The sequence below is a fragment of the Hipposideros armiger genome, unplaced genomic scaffold (assembly GCF_001890085.2).
Source record: "Hipposideros armiger isolate ML-2016 unplaced genomic scaffold, ASM189008v1 scaffold_687, whole genome shotgun sequence".
Taxonomy (NCBI): Eukaryota; Metazoa; Chordata; class Mammalia; order Chiroptera; family Hipposideridae; genus Hipposideros; species Hipposideros armiger.
The window spans coordinates 466358-481491 of record NW_017732037.1 but is presented as its reverse complement, the minus strand read 5'-3'; the positions used below and the strand labels follow the sequence as shown (position 1 = coordinate 481491).

At 53.8% G+C, this 15134-nt stretch overlaps 1 protein-coding gene across 2 annotated transcripts; it reads right to left on the bottom strand.

Annotated features, from left to right (window-relative positions):
* Positions 1 to 4832: 4832 nt before the first annotated feature.
* ATF6B (activating transcription factor 6 beta) lies at positions 4833 to 14665 on the bottom strand. Of its 2 annotated transcripts, none has more exons than XM_019626680.1 (18): positions 14543 to 14665; positions 14093 to 14172; positions 13869 to 13947; positions 13539 to 13630; positions 12864 to 12999; positions 10061 to 10146; positions 9793 to 9928; positions 9497 to 9628; positions 9219 to 9352; positions 8391 to 8576; positions 8213 to 8304; positions 7615 to 7782; positions 7342 to 7449; positions 7078 to 7159; positions 6536 to 6606; positions 6224 to 6335; positions 6027 to 6111; positions 4833 to 5498 (listed from the first exon to the last, which is right to left on the bottom strand). In XM_019626680.1, exons 1-18 carry the CDS (start codon positions 14622 to 14624, stop codon positions 5269 to 5271), a joined length of 2091 nt encoding a protein of 696 aa, XP_019482225.1. In that variant the 5' UTR covers positions 14625 to 14665; the 3' UTR covers positions 4833 to 5268. The 2 variants fall into 2 exon arrangements, with proteins under 2 accessions (XP_019482225.1, XP_019482224.1); XM_019626679.1 differs by having other exon boundaries at positions 14534 to 14646.
* Between the last annotated feature and the right edge of the window lie 469 nt (positions 14666 to 15134).

Below are 15134 nucleotides of genomic sequence, written 5' to 3'. Positions count from 1 at the left end.
TACCTTCTGGGCTTGCCCTGCTCTGCCCTGCCTCTCCCATCTGTTCTGATCAGCGCACCTCTTCTCCTCAGCTTTTCACCCCTTTTATTCTCCCACCTCAGCAAATTCCTGGAGAAATGGCAGATGGGGGGGCGGGGGCTTGGGCACTGGCTGGCCAATGGTTTGGCTGAACACCAGGACATATAACGCTTGGGAAGGCAGTGGAGGTTCTGGGGAGACAGAGGACGGAAGCCTGGAAGTTAGGAGAAAAGTTCAGTGATGGAGAAAGAGCCAGAGGCAGGAGGGAGGTATGGGGCGCGGCACGGATGGCAGGGTGAAGCTGTGGGAAGCGGAAGGGGGCTAATGTCTGGGGGCCGCAAGGGAGCAGGGTAGGGAGAGTTGGGGGCTGGGGGAAAGGGCACTTGGGTCTCAGGCAGAGTTGGGAAGACCAACACCAGAGGGCTGGCAGCAGATGCACCCACATAAGGCTGCTGGCTGTTTCTCTGGCCTCATTTCCCCCATGTGCTTGCTGCGCTGACAAGGGGCTGAAAAGACTTTTGACACAGAGGAGAAATAGCCAGGCTGTGGGAGACTCCACCCCAGGTTTCACACTTGAGGATAGAGTTCTTGCTATCCCGCTATAATCCTCACCACTGAGGAGTAGCTCGGCCAAGTCACAAGTGAAGGGACTTGCAGGAAGGAGCCTATGTGCGCCTGATGCTGCCACTTGGGTTGGGGCACAGGTGTCTGCCCCCCAGGGCAGATCCCCCTTGTTACAGATGTGGTGTTCCTGGGTCAGGGCACACTGGGCCAGCATGCGGCTGTGCCAAGCGCCATTAGTTCCCTGTGGCTGAGGACAAAAGCTCTCGCGTGGGTGTCCCTGCATGTCCGTATGTTTGAGTGTGTGTGTGTGTGTGTGGCTGTTTTTTCCTGGCTTTGATGGAAAGATGAAGTCAGAATATTGGATGGAGTTAGATTCAGCTTCCTTCCTCTGCCTTGGCCAGAAGCCCCCGGAGCCTGGAGTAGGTAAAAGCTTCCCTGAGATCTCTAGGCGGGGGTGGAGGGAAGTAGAGGACAGGGTCAATGTCTGAAACAGCGTGACATGTAACATGGGGAGAGCAGACTGCACAGAGGATGGGTTTTCTCTGATACCCTGCAGTTTCAGTAATTCTGTCCTGTGGTCACATCCACTTTTTTTTTAAAGTCCTGTGCCTTAAGGCTTGGTTTTATTTAGGAATATGGCCACCGTAAGTATAGCTGGCTCACAGAGTGACCAAGAGACCCTGGAGAGAAGCAGGAGCTGGAAGGGTGGCCCTGGGGTGTTTTGAAGTCCACTGCTGGGGACAGGCAAGGTGCCAAAGTCTCAGAGGGGAGCGCGGGATTCCAGACGTTTACAAGCTAACAAGGAATTCGAGGAAGCCACTGGAAGTTTGACAGATATAATTCCAGGTTCTGAGATAATCACTAAACTTTGATTCCCCTGGATTTTAAACCCAGGGGAATCAAAATTTGAAAGCCCCTGGATTTCAGGCTTTCATGTCTCTGCAGGAGCTTATGTCTTCTATATGTTTGCATCTCATCAGAAAAGCACCAAGCCGTACACAGAGCAGGTGCCTGATCAATACTGAATTCGTCAATACTGAATTGTGAAAAGACTGGGGAGAAGGACGGTAGGGAGCCCCAGGCGTGAAGGCAGGGAAGCCTCGGGGTTAGAGCGGGGTCGCCGTCACTGAGGTGTCCCGGGTGACATGTAGAAAGGTTGGGTGCTGTCGAGAACTGTCCACATGGTCTGACTGTTCACTGACTCCTCAGTCCAGGTGTCTTCAGCTCCAGGCTTCCATCCTTGAATGAACCTCCAAGTTCCTGTCCTGACCTCAAGAGGATAAGTGATAAGACACAGAAAGGGAAAAAAGGGAAAGACAAGGGAGAAGGGAAGGAAGACAAAGAAGAGTAAGGGTAATTAAGGGCAAGGACCTGAAGGATAAGGCGAGGGAGGGGCGGAAGACAGGCCAGGAGCCGTGATCCAAGGAAGCAGTCCCAGAGGCGAAAGACAACACATTTGTGCTGGGCTTCCGATTACAAAGCACGTTCCCACACAGTGTGGGCACTTTATTAATCCGGCTTTGCGGCCACAAGGCTGAGGAAACGGAGGCTCGGGAACATTAAGTGACACGTCCAAGGTACTTTGCTGGTGGTGGTGACAGTGGGCCTCTGCCCAGGTTGTCTGATTCCCAAGCCTGTATTCTCTCCCCTCCCTGAAGAAGAGCCCTGGACAGACTGAAGGCTTAAGACAGAAACAAATGCAAAGGCTTCTGGAAGGGCGTGAGAAGGAAGGGTGGTGACCTGGGTTTTTGAAGCTTCTTTCTGCATCATTATTATACAGACCCAGTTAGGAGAAGCTGCCAAGTATTTGGCAGGGGGTCAACAGAGCATCATTGAGATTTCGGGCTGAGAGATGGTGAGGAGGGGAACTTGGAGAGAAAAAGCTGAACCTGAGATGAAACACGAGGCTCGGGCAGGAAGGGGGCAAGAGGGCCACAGGAAGAAAGGTTTGGACCCTTAGAACTTCCTTTGCCTGGAGACATGGGTGTGGGGAGAAGGGAGGAGGGAGGACATTTCTATCTCGTGACAAAAGAAGGTCATACAATTGTTTTGTTCTGTGCTCTGGGGCGGGTGGGCGCCCGTGTTTACCAGAGGGACCAAGGTCGCTGTGGCAACCACACATCTGGGTCCCGGAATCCAGATGTGCCGCATCCAGAGCCATAGCAGAACGATGAGGCAAATGTTAGGCTCTCCAGTCCTGGCCTCACAGCTGGGGAGAGCACAGGGGACTGGAGTGGGGAAGTGAAGGAAGAAGGGGGAGGACGGAGGGGGGGAGGGCTGAAGCAGGAGGACAGGAAGTCATGGAGAGGGGACAAGAATAGAGGGCAGAGCAGTGGAAAGGAACCGGGCACAGGGTGGCACGAAAAGGGAGGAAGTGAGGACAGGGTCACCAGCAGCAGGAAATGAGAAGACCGAGAAAAAAGAAAGGGAAAAGAGACTGAAGCAGAGGGGAGGAAGGAAAAAACACCAAAGCAGCAAGAAACAAAAAGATGCACAAAGAATAATGGGTCAAAAGGAGGTGATGACTCACGGTGGGGTAGAGGGCAAAGTCAGAAAGAAACCTAGAGAAGAGACGCAGGGAGAGACAGGTCAGTAGTAAGAGGAACAAAAGGCAGGATCCTGAGGAAGGAAAGTAGCAGAACAGAAAGAAAAGGAGGGCCTGGGACAGGAAGGGCCAACAGGAGGTGCAGGAGAAACAACAGCTGCCATGGTGAGGTGGCCTTGGTAGAGGCTGCTGCTGGAGGTCTCGGGGCGCACAGGGCGGCAGCCCAGAGACTGCCCTGCCTCAGCCCCATGGCACAGCCACTCTCCACGCCTCTTATCCTTTCTACCCCGCTCCCTCAGCCAAGAGAATCTGACTCCCAGTTCACACCAAAGTGCCAGCTGTCCCTTGCCACTCAGCCAGAGGAGCTGTGAGCCCCACTCCAGAGCCCCCAGTCTGAGATGCCAACATTTCAAGCACTTTCCTGACTGGGGGTCAGGAAAGACAACGATGAAACAGTGATGGGCCCAGAAGGACGCAAGCAAACTAGAGAAAAAAGGACATTGTAAATGGAGAAAGGGGCAAGGGATGAGGGAAAGGTGTGTCTGCTAAGGACCAGGCACTGGGAGCATCGTCTCTGTCCTCACACCAACCCTAAGCAGTGGTAGGAGTATCCCGTTTTACAGATGAGAAAACTAAGGCTTAGGGTGTTTTAAGTTACACAGCAAGGACATCCACTATGAAAAGCCAACTCCGGTCATCTGCCGCCAAACCCTCGTTCTCTTTGCATTCACGGCCTGGCTAGGCTCAACAAGGCTCGAGGGATCTTGGGACAGGAAGTGCTAGCTGAGGAGCCGGGCTGCCTCTGGAGGGAGGACAGGCCTAGTTCCTGGGAGCCCTAGTTCCAGGTTGCCACAGTTACTCAGTCTGTTTTCACCCCAAACACAGTAATGGGGATGGGGGAGCCTGGCTGGACATGTGAGTTTCTTCCCCGCTCCTTCAGGCCTGGGCTTGTGGCCTAGGTGGCCCCTGTCCAGTCATCTGGGCATTGAGCCCAGAACCGGCCCAGCCCTCCAGCTGACCCAGGACACTCCTGCAGGGCGGGGCCAGAGGCGCTGCTGGACAGGAGCTGCTGATGGGGATCCCCACAGGTTGAGTGAGCCGTGGCGCCTCACACTTGGTCCTGCTCCCCTTCCTCCTAATTAGAAAGCACAGCCTCTTCTGCCGGACCCACTCTTGTCCTCTTCTTTCCACTGGACACTCAAGTCTCAGTGTCCCCCAGTTCAGGGCTGAAAGATGCTCCGCAACCTCCCCTTCCCCTCCAAACACCACCCCCTTCTCCACTCTGGCCCCTCCTTTCTGGCTCACAGCCCTCTGGCCCCAGCTCCGCTGTTTGTCCTGGAAAGAGACAGGAGGGAGGGAGGAAGAATCTGCTAGAATGCAGGGGACCCAGGGAGGCTGCTCACCCCGAAGGGTGTGGGGCCTCCTGTCCTTCCTGTTTACTCAGACACATTCCAGGGATTTGAATCCTAGCTGTCACACCACGGGACATCCCTGCCCCATCCAACACCACCCTCCTCTCCCACCCTGGCCCCCGGCCCCCACACACACCCGTGTTGCAAGGGCGGGTACACGGGGATGACACGAGGTCTGTGAACCCACACCCAGCCTACCCCAGAGCCGGCTGTCTTCACTGCTTAATTCTCTGATTACTGAAAGAAGACACTTTCCCCCGATTCCCCTTCACGAGCCAGGAAGGCAGCCACCATTCCTTTAACTCCCTCCAAGTTGTTTATTTAATAATTAAAGATACGCACATACATAAATCTGGCCTCCCTCCACCACCCTTCCTTCACTCCCAGGAATGAGCTCCAAAATGCAAAAACGTCCCTTGTCCCACCTGGGGACTAAGTTCCCATCTCCACCCCCAAAAGAGAAGCAAAAGAATCAAGGGCCCACCCACCCCAAACTTGATCCTCACTCAATACCCTCAAAAAAAGAATAAGGGTCTAGGGGTTCAGAGAAATGAGAGAAGCCCTATGTTCCAAAAAGGGGTGAGAAGAGCTCCAAATAAGTGCTTAACCCCCACACCCTGTCCTTCCTTTACCAATCACCCAAGCCCAGGGATCAGAAAAATTAGCAATAGTCCCACTTGGTCATTGCTCTCCTGCCCCCCCATTCTAACCCAGTGTGAGAGGCAGAAGTCAGGGATGATTGAGGTAGAGGGGCCGATGGGCAGCCTGGTGCGCCTGGCTGGCTGCAGAGGCTGCCAAGGGGCCCCCTGTGGCATTGCCCGGGGACGAGGACGGCTGTTTTCGGAGTGAGGGGGGCACCGTGGAGGTCTTGATGTGAATCACCCTGGTGCCCATGACCTCACACTCGATCTGCATCATCTCCTCATAGTCCCCAGGGGACCCCCGGCCTGACAGGGTCTCTGTGAGAAGGGGGGGCGGTTACAGAGGAGAAGGGGGAGGCAAACAGAGAGGAGGGGTCAGCAAAGCAGAGGTAGACAGGAAGGAAAAGATGATGGTGACAAGATGGGTCCATAGCGGGAGTTAAATGAGAAGGTAGGGGTGGGGTGGGAGGCAGGGAGAGGGAAATAAATAGGAAAAGAAAATGACAAGAGTGTGAGGTCCAGGGGAGAGGACATCAAGAGAAAAAAGGAGGTGAGAGTCTGGCAGGTTCCCAGCCCGTCCGTCCGTCCGCTTCTGTCTGGCACCTACCCAAGCACCTTCACAAAGGAAGGACCCACACCGCCTCTTCCTCCCAGCAGAGTCTCCTGTACTTTGTTCTTCTTTCCACCCATTTCTTGCTTCTTCTCACCCAGGAATCTAGCATCTCTCTGGAATGCCCCACTCCCTTTTCCATTTCCCCCTCAGCTCCTCATGTCGGGGTCTCCCTAGCAGAACCTCCCCCTTCCTGTTTCAGGACCCCTCCCCACACCCAGCAGGGAAAGAATTACCATTGGGGGCCATGGCAGGCATCACCAGGGACATCTTGGGCCGAGAGGTCTTATTGTGGCTGATGGCTGGGAGCAGCAAGTGGTCCTGGAAAACAGAGGGACCAGGCGGGAAGGGTGGGGGAAAAGATGCCGACAGGATCCCGGGCGCTACTTAGAACACCCAGGTGGCCGGGATGGGACAGGGAGGAGGAACTCACCCGTCGGAAGGAGACAACATAAAATGTGTCTTCCCGTCGGTCGATTGCATCCAGGAACTCTGGTTGTGAACGGTCTGGGTGGCGATACAGCTGCAGCTGGCCCACAGCGTCCCTAGGCAGGTGGGGAAACGCGATTTGGGAGGAACTAAGCCCAGTACCCAGTTTCCACTGGGGGAGCGGGGAGAAGATGAGAGAGAAACAAGACAGGCAACCCCCAGTGGACAAGGGAAGTATAATGCCACTGGTGGCAATGGTGACAAGCACAGGACAGCTCTTTAGAGTGGAACCTCACCCACACACACCCAGACTCACCTCTCTGGGGTCCCAGGGGGTTGGGTGGGGACTGCCTTAACTGGAGGTGACTTCTTCCGTAGCTGAGACTTCTGGAAGGAGAAGTATCTAAGGATTTGAAGAGGGCGAAGGGAAAAGGGAAAGAGACAGGCGGCCCCTGGAAGCTGGCGCCACCTCACACCCACCCTTCCACTTCCTCAGTAATTCCTCAAACCTCCACAACGAGCTGCTCCCTCCAAACCCTCCAGGACCCTCAGCCCTTGTCTGCAAGTGGCCTTCCTCTTTATGTGCTACGGAGAGAGCTACGAAACGTGACATTTTCGTCAATCAACCAGGTGGTTTGTCTGCATGATGCCAAATTGCCACCTGCTTAATAAGAGTTGCAGGATTAACTATATTATTTTATGTTTATCCACACGTTTGGCAAAATATAGGAACAATCATTATTTTATATACTATTTTCCTTAAAGCATTTAATGGTACCCCATATCTGACAGCAGACAGTCTTTACATTTCATAAAAACAACACTTTTAACAACGCCAGCGGCCTTCCTCCTTCCTACCTGTCTCTCCTGGGCCCTCTGGGGGATCTTCCGCCGGCCTCTCTGGTGACGCTGCACCCAGCCGCTCAGCTCATCAGCAAGCCTGAGGGAGCAAAGAAGGGGACACCTCGGTGCCAGCCCAAGGCTCCCGCCTCCCTCACCCGCCACAGGAGGGGGCAGAGCAGGCAAAGACAGCTGGTGTTCCAGCACACAGGGACGGCGCGGCCATCTGTGGAGAGGCCTCGGCATGACAGGGAAGATGGCCCAGCCGTGAATCCCCCGCACCTCAGAGACTCCGTTCGGTTGAAGTGCCGGCAGTCAGAGGAGAGGAAGAGCTGGTCCAGGTCTCTCAGCAGCAGCTCCTTGGCACCCCCGGGGAAGGCTGTCAGGTTCCTGGAGTGAGGCAGGGAGGACGCAATGGCTGCAGGCTGCCAGCACGCCCCGTCAACAGAGGAGGCAGTAATGGCGAGAGAGCAACTCTGAGTCCCTCAGGAAGAAAAGGTAAACCTGGGGAAGAGACACACTCAGCACCCCTGAGAGAGAGGGCCCTCTCCTCACCTGAAACTTGGCCGGGCTTCAGGGCTGGGCTGGGGCTCCTCGGGGCCCCGGGGCGGCTCAACTCCGTGAACCGGCAATTGCGCTGAGAACTCGAGTAAGTGTCTCCGGGGTCGGGGCTCGTCTCCGCTCATGCGAGGAGAGGCGGGAGCTGAAGGAGGCTCACTGATGCTGTGGGCAGGGAAGGACAGAGCATGAGGAAGAATTCCAGCTTTCCTGAGGGCTGGCTGGCTAAGGCCTGCCTGGGCTCCAATCTATTCTACAGGACTGAATCTCTTCACCTGTAAGATGGGACTGAGAACAGTCCCTACCTCCCAGGGCCAGGAAACAAGGAAAGGAGAGTGCTTAACCTAGGGCCTAGAACTCAGGAAGCACTTAGGAGTCTGTTTTTAATCAACGTTATCACCATCACCTACCTACCCCAGGACCCACCATTTGTGAGAGAAATGATGGAACAAGAAGGGACCACTGTAGACCCCACTATGCCAGGACACCAGAGCTGTCTGTGCATGTGGGATCAAAGGGACTGTGCCAAAGCAGGAATCAGGCGGCTGTGAGGGTGAGTTCCAGCCTGAAGGGTCTGGGTTAGCAAGAGGCTCACCTGACAGGCCCGAAGTTGAAGGCAATGAAGAGAAGGAAGACCATGATGCAGACCGCCTTCCTGTTTCCGGACCCTAACTTGAGCTCGCTGTTCTGAGGCGCAGAAGAAGACACGAGAGAGAGGGTGAGCCCTCCCACGGGGCCTGTGTGCCCCTGCCTCCCAAGGACGGTGGTCTCACCTCGGCCAGCAGGGCCTCCAGCCGCCGCCGGAGGGCAGCATTCTCCCGGCGCAGCTGCTGGTTGTCGGCCAGCACTGCCTGCAGCCGGGCCTCCAGCCCCTGCAAGTATTCCTTCTTCTTCCTCCGCGACTGGCAGGCCGACTCCCGGTTCTTGATCATTCGCTGCTGCCGCTTCAGCAGCTTTGCCTAGGTACCCGACGGGTCCAAATGAGAATGAAAGAAGGGTAGGAGAGGGGAGCCATGTCCCTCAACTCCAGGGGCTGACTGATTACCCAAAGCTCACACGGACCTCACTTACACCACCAGAGAGGGGGAGGGGTTTTTCCTCTTGACTAAAACATTTCAGGCTCTTCTCTCAACCCCTCCCTGCTCCTGTTCCTCAGAGCTGAGAGAAGTTAGACTATAGCAAGAACTTCCTCCATCCTGGTTCCTGGAGGGACCTCAGTTCCTCTCCTTAATGGCTGGTTTTCCTTCCTCTCAATTCTCCTTTTTAAGGCCCTAAGTTTAACCTTCCTAGAATTGAAGAATAGTTGAACTGGTGTTCCCCTAGGAAGCAGCTTCCCTCTTCCAACGACTGCCACAGCTGAGGACAGAATGACTCCCCTGCCTTTGATTTACTGAGACCACCCCCATTTCTCCATCTGCAGTAATAACAAAAACAAGGATCCTAAAACTACATACACAGGGGTCCACTCTGACCTTCAGGATCATCTTAAGGGTCTGCTTCCTCACTTTTTGTCCTCTCCTCATTCCACAGTTCTCTCCCATGACAGACTTGCCTCTTCCAGTCCCATTACTAACTCTACTCCTCCCCTCCCCAGAACTTACATCCACTTCAGGCGGGCAGGAGTTCCCAGGCATAGGAGCTGGAACAATGCTCTTCCTTTCAGGCCGTGGCGCAGGGGGAGCCGGCCCCTCAGGCTGGACTCGAATAGCACCTTGGATGAGGACCACTGGGGACACTGGCGCAAGTGAGCAGGAGGAAGAGGTCAGAGGGCTGTTAAGCCGGGTGGGTGCTATGCCCACATCTAAGCACCCAAGGACCTAGGAGGCCATGAGCTCCCTTAGGTCAACACAGCCCGTCTCCTCCCCTCCTTCTTCAGTACCTGGGGGTGGCTGGACAAGGGGCTGCAAAAGGACGGTGGTGCTAGGAGGCACGGCTCTGGGTGGCACTGGGACGGTGGTTATCACCACAGGTTTGGGCTGCAGTGGTGGCTTCCGGGAAGGCAGGGCTTTGCCTGAAGGAAGGTAGGGAGGGAGGGAGGGAGGAAGTAAGGGAGGAAGGAAGGAAAGGAGGGAGACAGGGAGAGAGGGAGAGAGGGAGGGAAGGAGGAAGGAAGGGAGGGAGGGAGGACTGTCAGGACTTTTGCCAGGGACCCCAGGTGTCAGGAGGCCCCATTACCTGAGGAGCCATCGGGGGATGGACCCATGCTGATCTGGACAGCTCCGAGTGGGGCGCCTGGGACATCCCGCAGGAGACACCCTTGAGGGGATGGGGACTCTGTCTTCACTTCCAGTACCTCCTCTCCTATGAAAGGCTATGTGGAGCATTCCAGAAAATTAGTGAGCCAGGAGAGTCGAGAAGGAGCTAAAGAAGAAAAGGCTCTTATGCCTCTGAGAGTCGGAAGGTACTCACTGCAGTGCGTGGAGGAAGAACCCTCGATGCTCACCTGGTTAGGGGACTCTGCTGAGAGCAGGGACGCCTCTGAGTGGATGGAGGAAGATGGAGAGACAGGTTCTGTCTTGGTATGGGCATCTGTGGGGAGGCAGGGTGAGACATAAAAGTTGGATATCAGATAAACACTAAAGGAGAAGAGGGTTAAGATGGGGAAATGGGAGACACGTTCATCTCTCCTTATTCCTACAAATAAAACCATCTGGCCCGAGGCAGACAAGCCAGAAGGCAGAGGCGCCATGGGCTGCCAATCTGCAGGCTCTCCTCCTATCCCTTCCCCCAGGACTGCCTTTCTTCTTCGGAGGCTCCTCCATTTTTTTTCACCACTGCTCAGTTTTCCTTAAGGCTATCCTTGCCCCTCTGCGTTCTCCCTTTCTTCACAGACCTTGTCCATTCACGCGGAGGAGGCCCAAGTAGGGAGAGTCTGCAGCATACATATGAGCTCATACTCCTATCCAGCTGGACTCTGGCCTCCTCCTGGCCCAGTGCTATCACACGCGTCCATGCTGACAACTGCTAGGTCTGCATCTCTACCCTTCACTGCTCCCCTACACCCTGATCCTGACTCCCAAGCTCCCTGCTGGTCTCTTCCATTCTCATGCCCCACAAGTTCAACTGGATTTATACAGGGCTCACTGCTTGTCCCTTCACACAAACTCCCTTCCTGTGTCTGTCCGCATCCCATGGGGGCACCAAATTGCAAAGCCTCCCTCACTTCCGAGCCTTCACGGCTTCTGTTAAATCTACCTATAAGACTTGCTGATTGCCCCATGTAGGTGAAATAAAACTCATCCGAGGACCAGATTCAGCCCCAAGGTCAACTGTCTGCCACCACCTCTGGTCCATACCACTCATTTTGGTACTTAATTATATGATTGCCATTATTACTATTTTAAATTTTCAAGTCAATTTATATTTTTGAATAGGTAATACAGTCATGCGATATGAAATTCCAAAGGAACAAAGGGGAATGCAGTGAAAAATAAACCTCCTTCCATCAGCCACCCAGATCCCCTCCTCAGACGTGACCGCTACTTGAGCTATTAGCCATGTGTTATAACCCTCATGACTCTCCAAAAGCAAAGACTATGTCTTATGCCTCATGTCTATCAAAGTGATGAGTAAAGTACAGGCCCTCAAAAAACGCAAATCATAGGTGAGAGTCTGACTCCAGTAACACTGTCATTTGTAAAGTCATCAACAATCTTTTTGCTGTTAAAGGCTTTTCAATCCTTTTTTTTTGTTTGCCCCTCTGTAACTTTTAATAATGTGCTGGATATGATCTGTTTGTCCCTCCAAATCCACTCTCCCTCCTTCCCTGCCCTGCTCTGGGGCCCAGGAAGAAGACATAAGTGGACTGCATCACTGGGCTCCCGTGCCCTCTTGCTTCTGATTGGAGTTCAATGAGAGAGACAGTGCCAGGAAACCTGGAAGGCACTGTGAAATCAAGAGTCAACATGTCCAAAAAATACAAACAAGAAGAAAAAGAAAAAAGAAACAAAAGAGAGAAAAAAAAAAAAAAGAAGAAGAAGAATCAACATGTCCAGCACTGACTTCATCATGCACCCTGCGCAGAGGGCTTCTGCTCCTGCAGTCTCCATCCAGTGAACAGTACCATCACCCACTGGATGGCTGCCGCAGCCAGAAACCCAGGCTTCCTCTTTGGCTCCTGTCTCTCTCCAATGCCCAGGAAGTAACTGCAACTCATGTGTTCTACTTCATTCTTTCAACCTTCTTCTCAGCACCCACAGATCTTATCTGATATACCGGATGAGTCTTCCTTGGTCCTCCTCCTGACTCCAGGCCTGCTTCTCTATAATCCATTCTCTACTCTGCCACCAGAGTCATCTTCCTAATCATACTGCTCTCCTGCTGGGCTCTTCAGAGGTTCCCAACTGCCCCCAGGATAAAAGCTAAGGGTCCCTTAGCAGGATCCCCACCTGGCCTGCAGTGCCTGCAGCTCCTTGTCACATCCCACTCCCGCTCATATTCACTTTGAAGAGATGTACGTTCCTTTCACACACATGCCAGTCCCTGCATTCTTCTCCTGGCCAATTTCTATCTGTCCTGCAAAACTCAGCTCAGGAAACTCCTCCTCCCGGGGCACATCCCAGATCCAGCCACAGGCAGGTGAGATGCCCCCTCGATGAGCTTTCATGGCACCCTGTGATGATCTCTAGCCTAGAATTAGCACACCTGTATTCACTGGTACTTGTCTTTCTCCCCCCCTCACACGCTACAGGATTCTCAGGTCAGTGTGTGGTCACATCTTCTTCCTTTGCATCCCCTGCACCCTGTCCAGTATCTGGCATGGAGCAGGTGCTCAATAAGTATTTACTGAATGAACACATAAGAGTACATAAACTTGATCATAGTATAAATAACATTAATTATAGGATCTAGGAATTGGCTATCTAGTATTCCAACTTTTCTATATTTAAAAAACTTTTTATAATAGAACGTTGGGGATAAAAAATAACATAAATAACTATACCCTAAACTGTCCAGTTTTTAAAAAATGTACAACAACAGGAAGTCAAATCACACAACAGGACACTAGGAACAAGAAAAAGAAAGAAAAATCATTCCCATCTCTTTGGTGCTGTCCTTGCTGTGGTTTCCTGAAATTCTCCCTCCCACTCCTGGCCTCTCTCCTGGTTATCTGCCATTTACGCTTCCCACCTTTTCCTCCTTGTCCTGCTGCCTGGCCCTCCCCCACTCCCACCCCCATCCGCATGTGAGTGCAAACACAAATTCTACCTTCGTAAAGCCAGGGGGTGGGGGTAGGCCATTATTACCTGAGGGATTATCAGAGGTGGGGCCCACATTGATGTGGACTGTTTCAAACGGGGATGTTGGATCATCTCCCAGGAGGCAAAGTGGGGGTGCCAAGGACTCTATCTTCACAACCAGCACCTCCCCTACACCAGGGGCCTGGGCGAGAGTAGGGGTGAAACGGGGAGGGTGGGGGCAGAAAGAAGAAAACCAGGCGTTGAGAGTAAGGACAAGAACAAAAAAGCTTTAGAGCTTACAAACCACCAATTAACTGACGTTCTGGTTTGAATGGGACTCGCGACTCGTGCCTCCCTAAACTGTCTCTGGCCCCTTGTTCTCTCCTTCTACCTTATTCCTGGCCGGGCCGAGGAAGTTTCATGATTTGAAATATTGCCTCAGAATGGCTAACTTGAGCAGGAACAGTCCCATTATCCTCAGCAGTTAACAGCTCTCTTTTTACCAGCCCCATCATAGCTGCCACATATCTCTATATATTAAAAAGATTCCATTTCACTTCTAGAAACCGGGGTGGAGATGTAGCGAATAAGAATGTTAAAGAAATGACAAAGGCAGGGAAGAAGCTCCCCCACCTATGACTCATAGTACACAAATCAATCTTCCGCACCTACGGGTGAAGGGAATGAGGCAGAGTCCCTGCCACACAGAGAGGAGCAGGAGGAGGAAGATGGCTCTCTCACCTGGCTGGAGGGCTCTGTGGAAAGATGTGATGATTCGGAGCTGAGAGAGGAGGAGGAGCAGGGAGAGGATGGCTCAGACTTCACCTGAAGATCTGGAGGAAAAGAAGTTAGAAAATAAACCAGGAAGTCCAAAGAGTGTCCAAGGACAGGCAGGTGAGGATGCCCTCACCGGGGCAAGGGGGATGGAACACACATAAGGTGTTAGAGGAGAGAGGGGTGCACGGACACCTGTGTGGAAGTGTGAGGACACAGGGAATTACACAGTTTCTGGAAAACAGTGGGAAGATGAGGGTTTCGGGAAGGATGAGGGAATCACAAAGGATATCTTACCTGGGAAGATAGGCAGGGGGTCCCATGGGGGCTCAGGGGGGCTGACATCCATCCCCACATCCAGCATGCTGCTGCCAAACTGAATAAGGGAGGATGTTAGCTGGCAGGAATGTGAGAAAGAAGGGGTGGTTCCAGACGACTTCTGGCCTGGGGCTGAGTGTTCGGGTTCTGGGACCACTCCCACCCACCAAGGATAAGAAACAAGGCTGCCCGGGGAGCAATACCGGGACATCCTGCTCCGGGCAACGGAAGAGCTGCGTCTGCTCCTCGGCCACTTCATCCAGGCCGGTGTACAAGGTGCAGTCTGCAAGAGGTGCGGAGCGTCAGGGGGTTGTCAGGTGGCCCAGCCTACGGATCCACACACAGCCCTCGCTCCATCCCTCATTGGATCGGCTCGGCCAGACCCACCGCCCGCCCACTTGAAAAGTAATACAGCCAAAGAACTTCAGCCCCTCCCCCGACCCCGGAACAACTCGACGTTTCCGTAGGGAGCGGAGGTCTCGCCCAGCTCCCGCATCCCCCGAAAGAACGGGCCGCCCTGCTCCGCCCTCCTTCGAAAGGTGGATTCCGCATTTGCCCAGCCTTCCTCTTTGGGCCTCCGCGTCCTTCCGGCGTGCCTCAGGGGCACAGCATGCCACAGCCCTCTCCCCTCCCCCAGGCCTCACTCCGCACACCCCAGTCCTCCGGGCTCAGCAAGTTGTCGGTGAAAAAACGAGTCGGGTCCGCAATCTCGCTGAGGAGCATCAGTTCCGCCATCTTTCCCCCCCACCCCCCCAACCATGAGTTCGTTTCCAAGGCCCGCCTCTCCCCATCATCAACTAATCAGTTGATTCTTTAAAAAAAACGGGGGCTTCACGGAAGCTCTACGGACCAGTAAGAGGCCTGGGTACTGAGCACATGAGTCAATAGAAGAGGCGGCTGGATAGGTCCGGCCAATGGGAGCACGACAGGAGGATACACTTCCACAGTACCGGGCCATAGAGCGCGCGCATGCGCGAAACGGGGCCCATAGAGAAAGCCTGGGAGATGTAGTTCCCAGGCCTTAAAGGTCCGCCATCTCCCCCAGCCAATACAGTTTCTAACCATTTTCGAAAGTGCTCCCCCCCCGCAAAAAAAAAAACCAAAAACAAACGGAGCACATGTGATCATATGGCTTTTTAATGGTAAAAAAGGGAAAGAGGCGCACTGAGACCACTGCTACCTCCCCTAGGAAGGGCAAAAGCAGGAAATAGAATATGGCTGAAACACTCCCTCTGCCCCCCCCCC

What these genes read in the sequence shown, in the direction of transcription:
- ATF6B (XM_019626679.1), bottom strand. Translation starts at nt 14,624, where the DNA reads ATGGCGGAACTGATGCTCCTCAGCGAGATTGCGGACCCGACTCGTTTT. An exon ending in ATCCCCCGATGGCTCCTCAG is followed by an intron (nt 9,629 to 9,792) that starts GTAATGGGGCCT and finishes ACCTTCCTTCAG; the next exon opens with GCAAAGCCCTGCCTTCCCGG. An exon ending in ATGTTGTCTCCTTCCGACGG is followed by an intron (nt 6,112 to 6,223) that starts GTGAGTTCCTCC and finishes TCTGTTTTCCAG; the next exon opens with GACCACTTGCTGCTCCCAGC.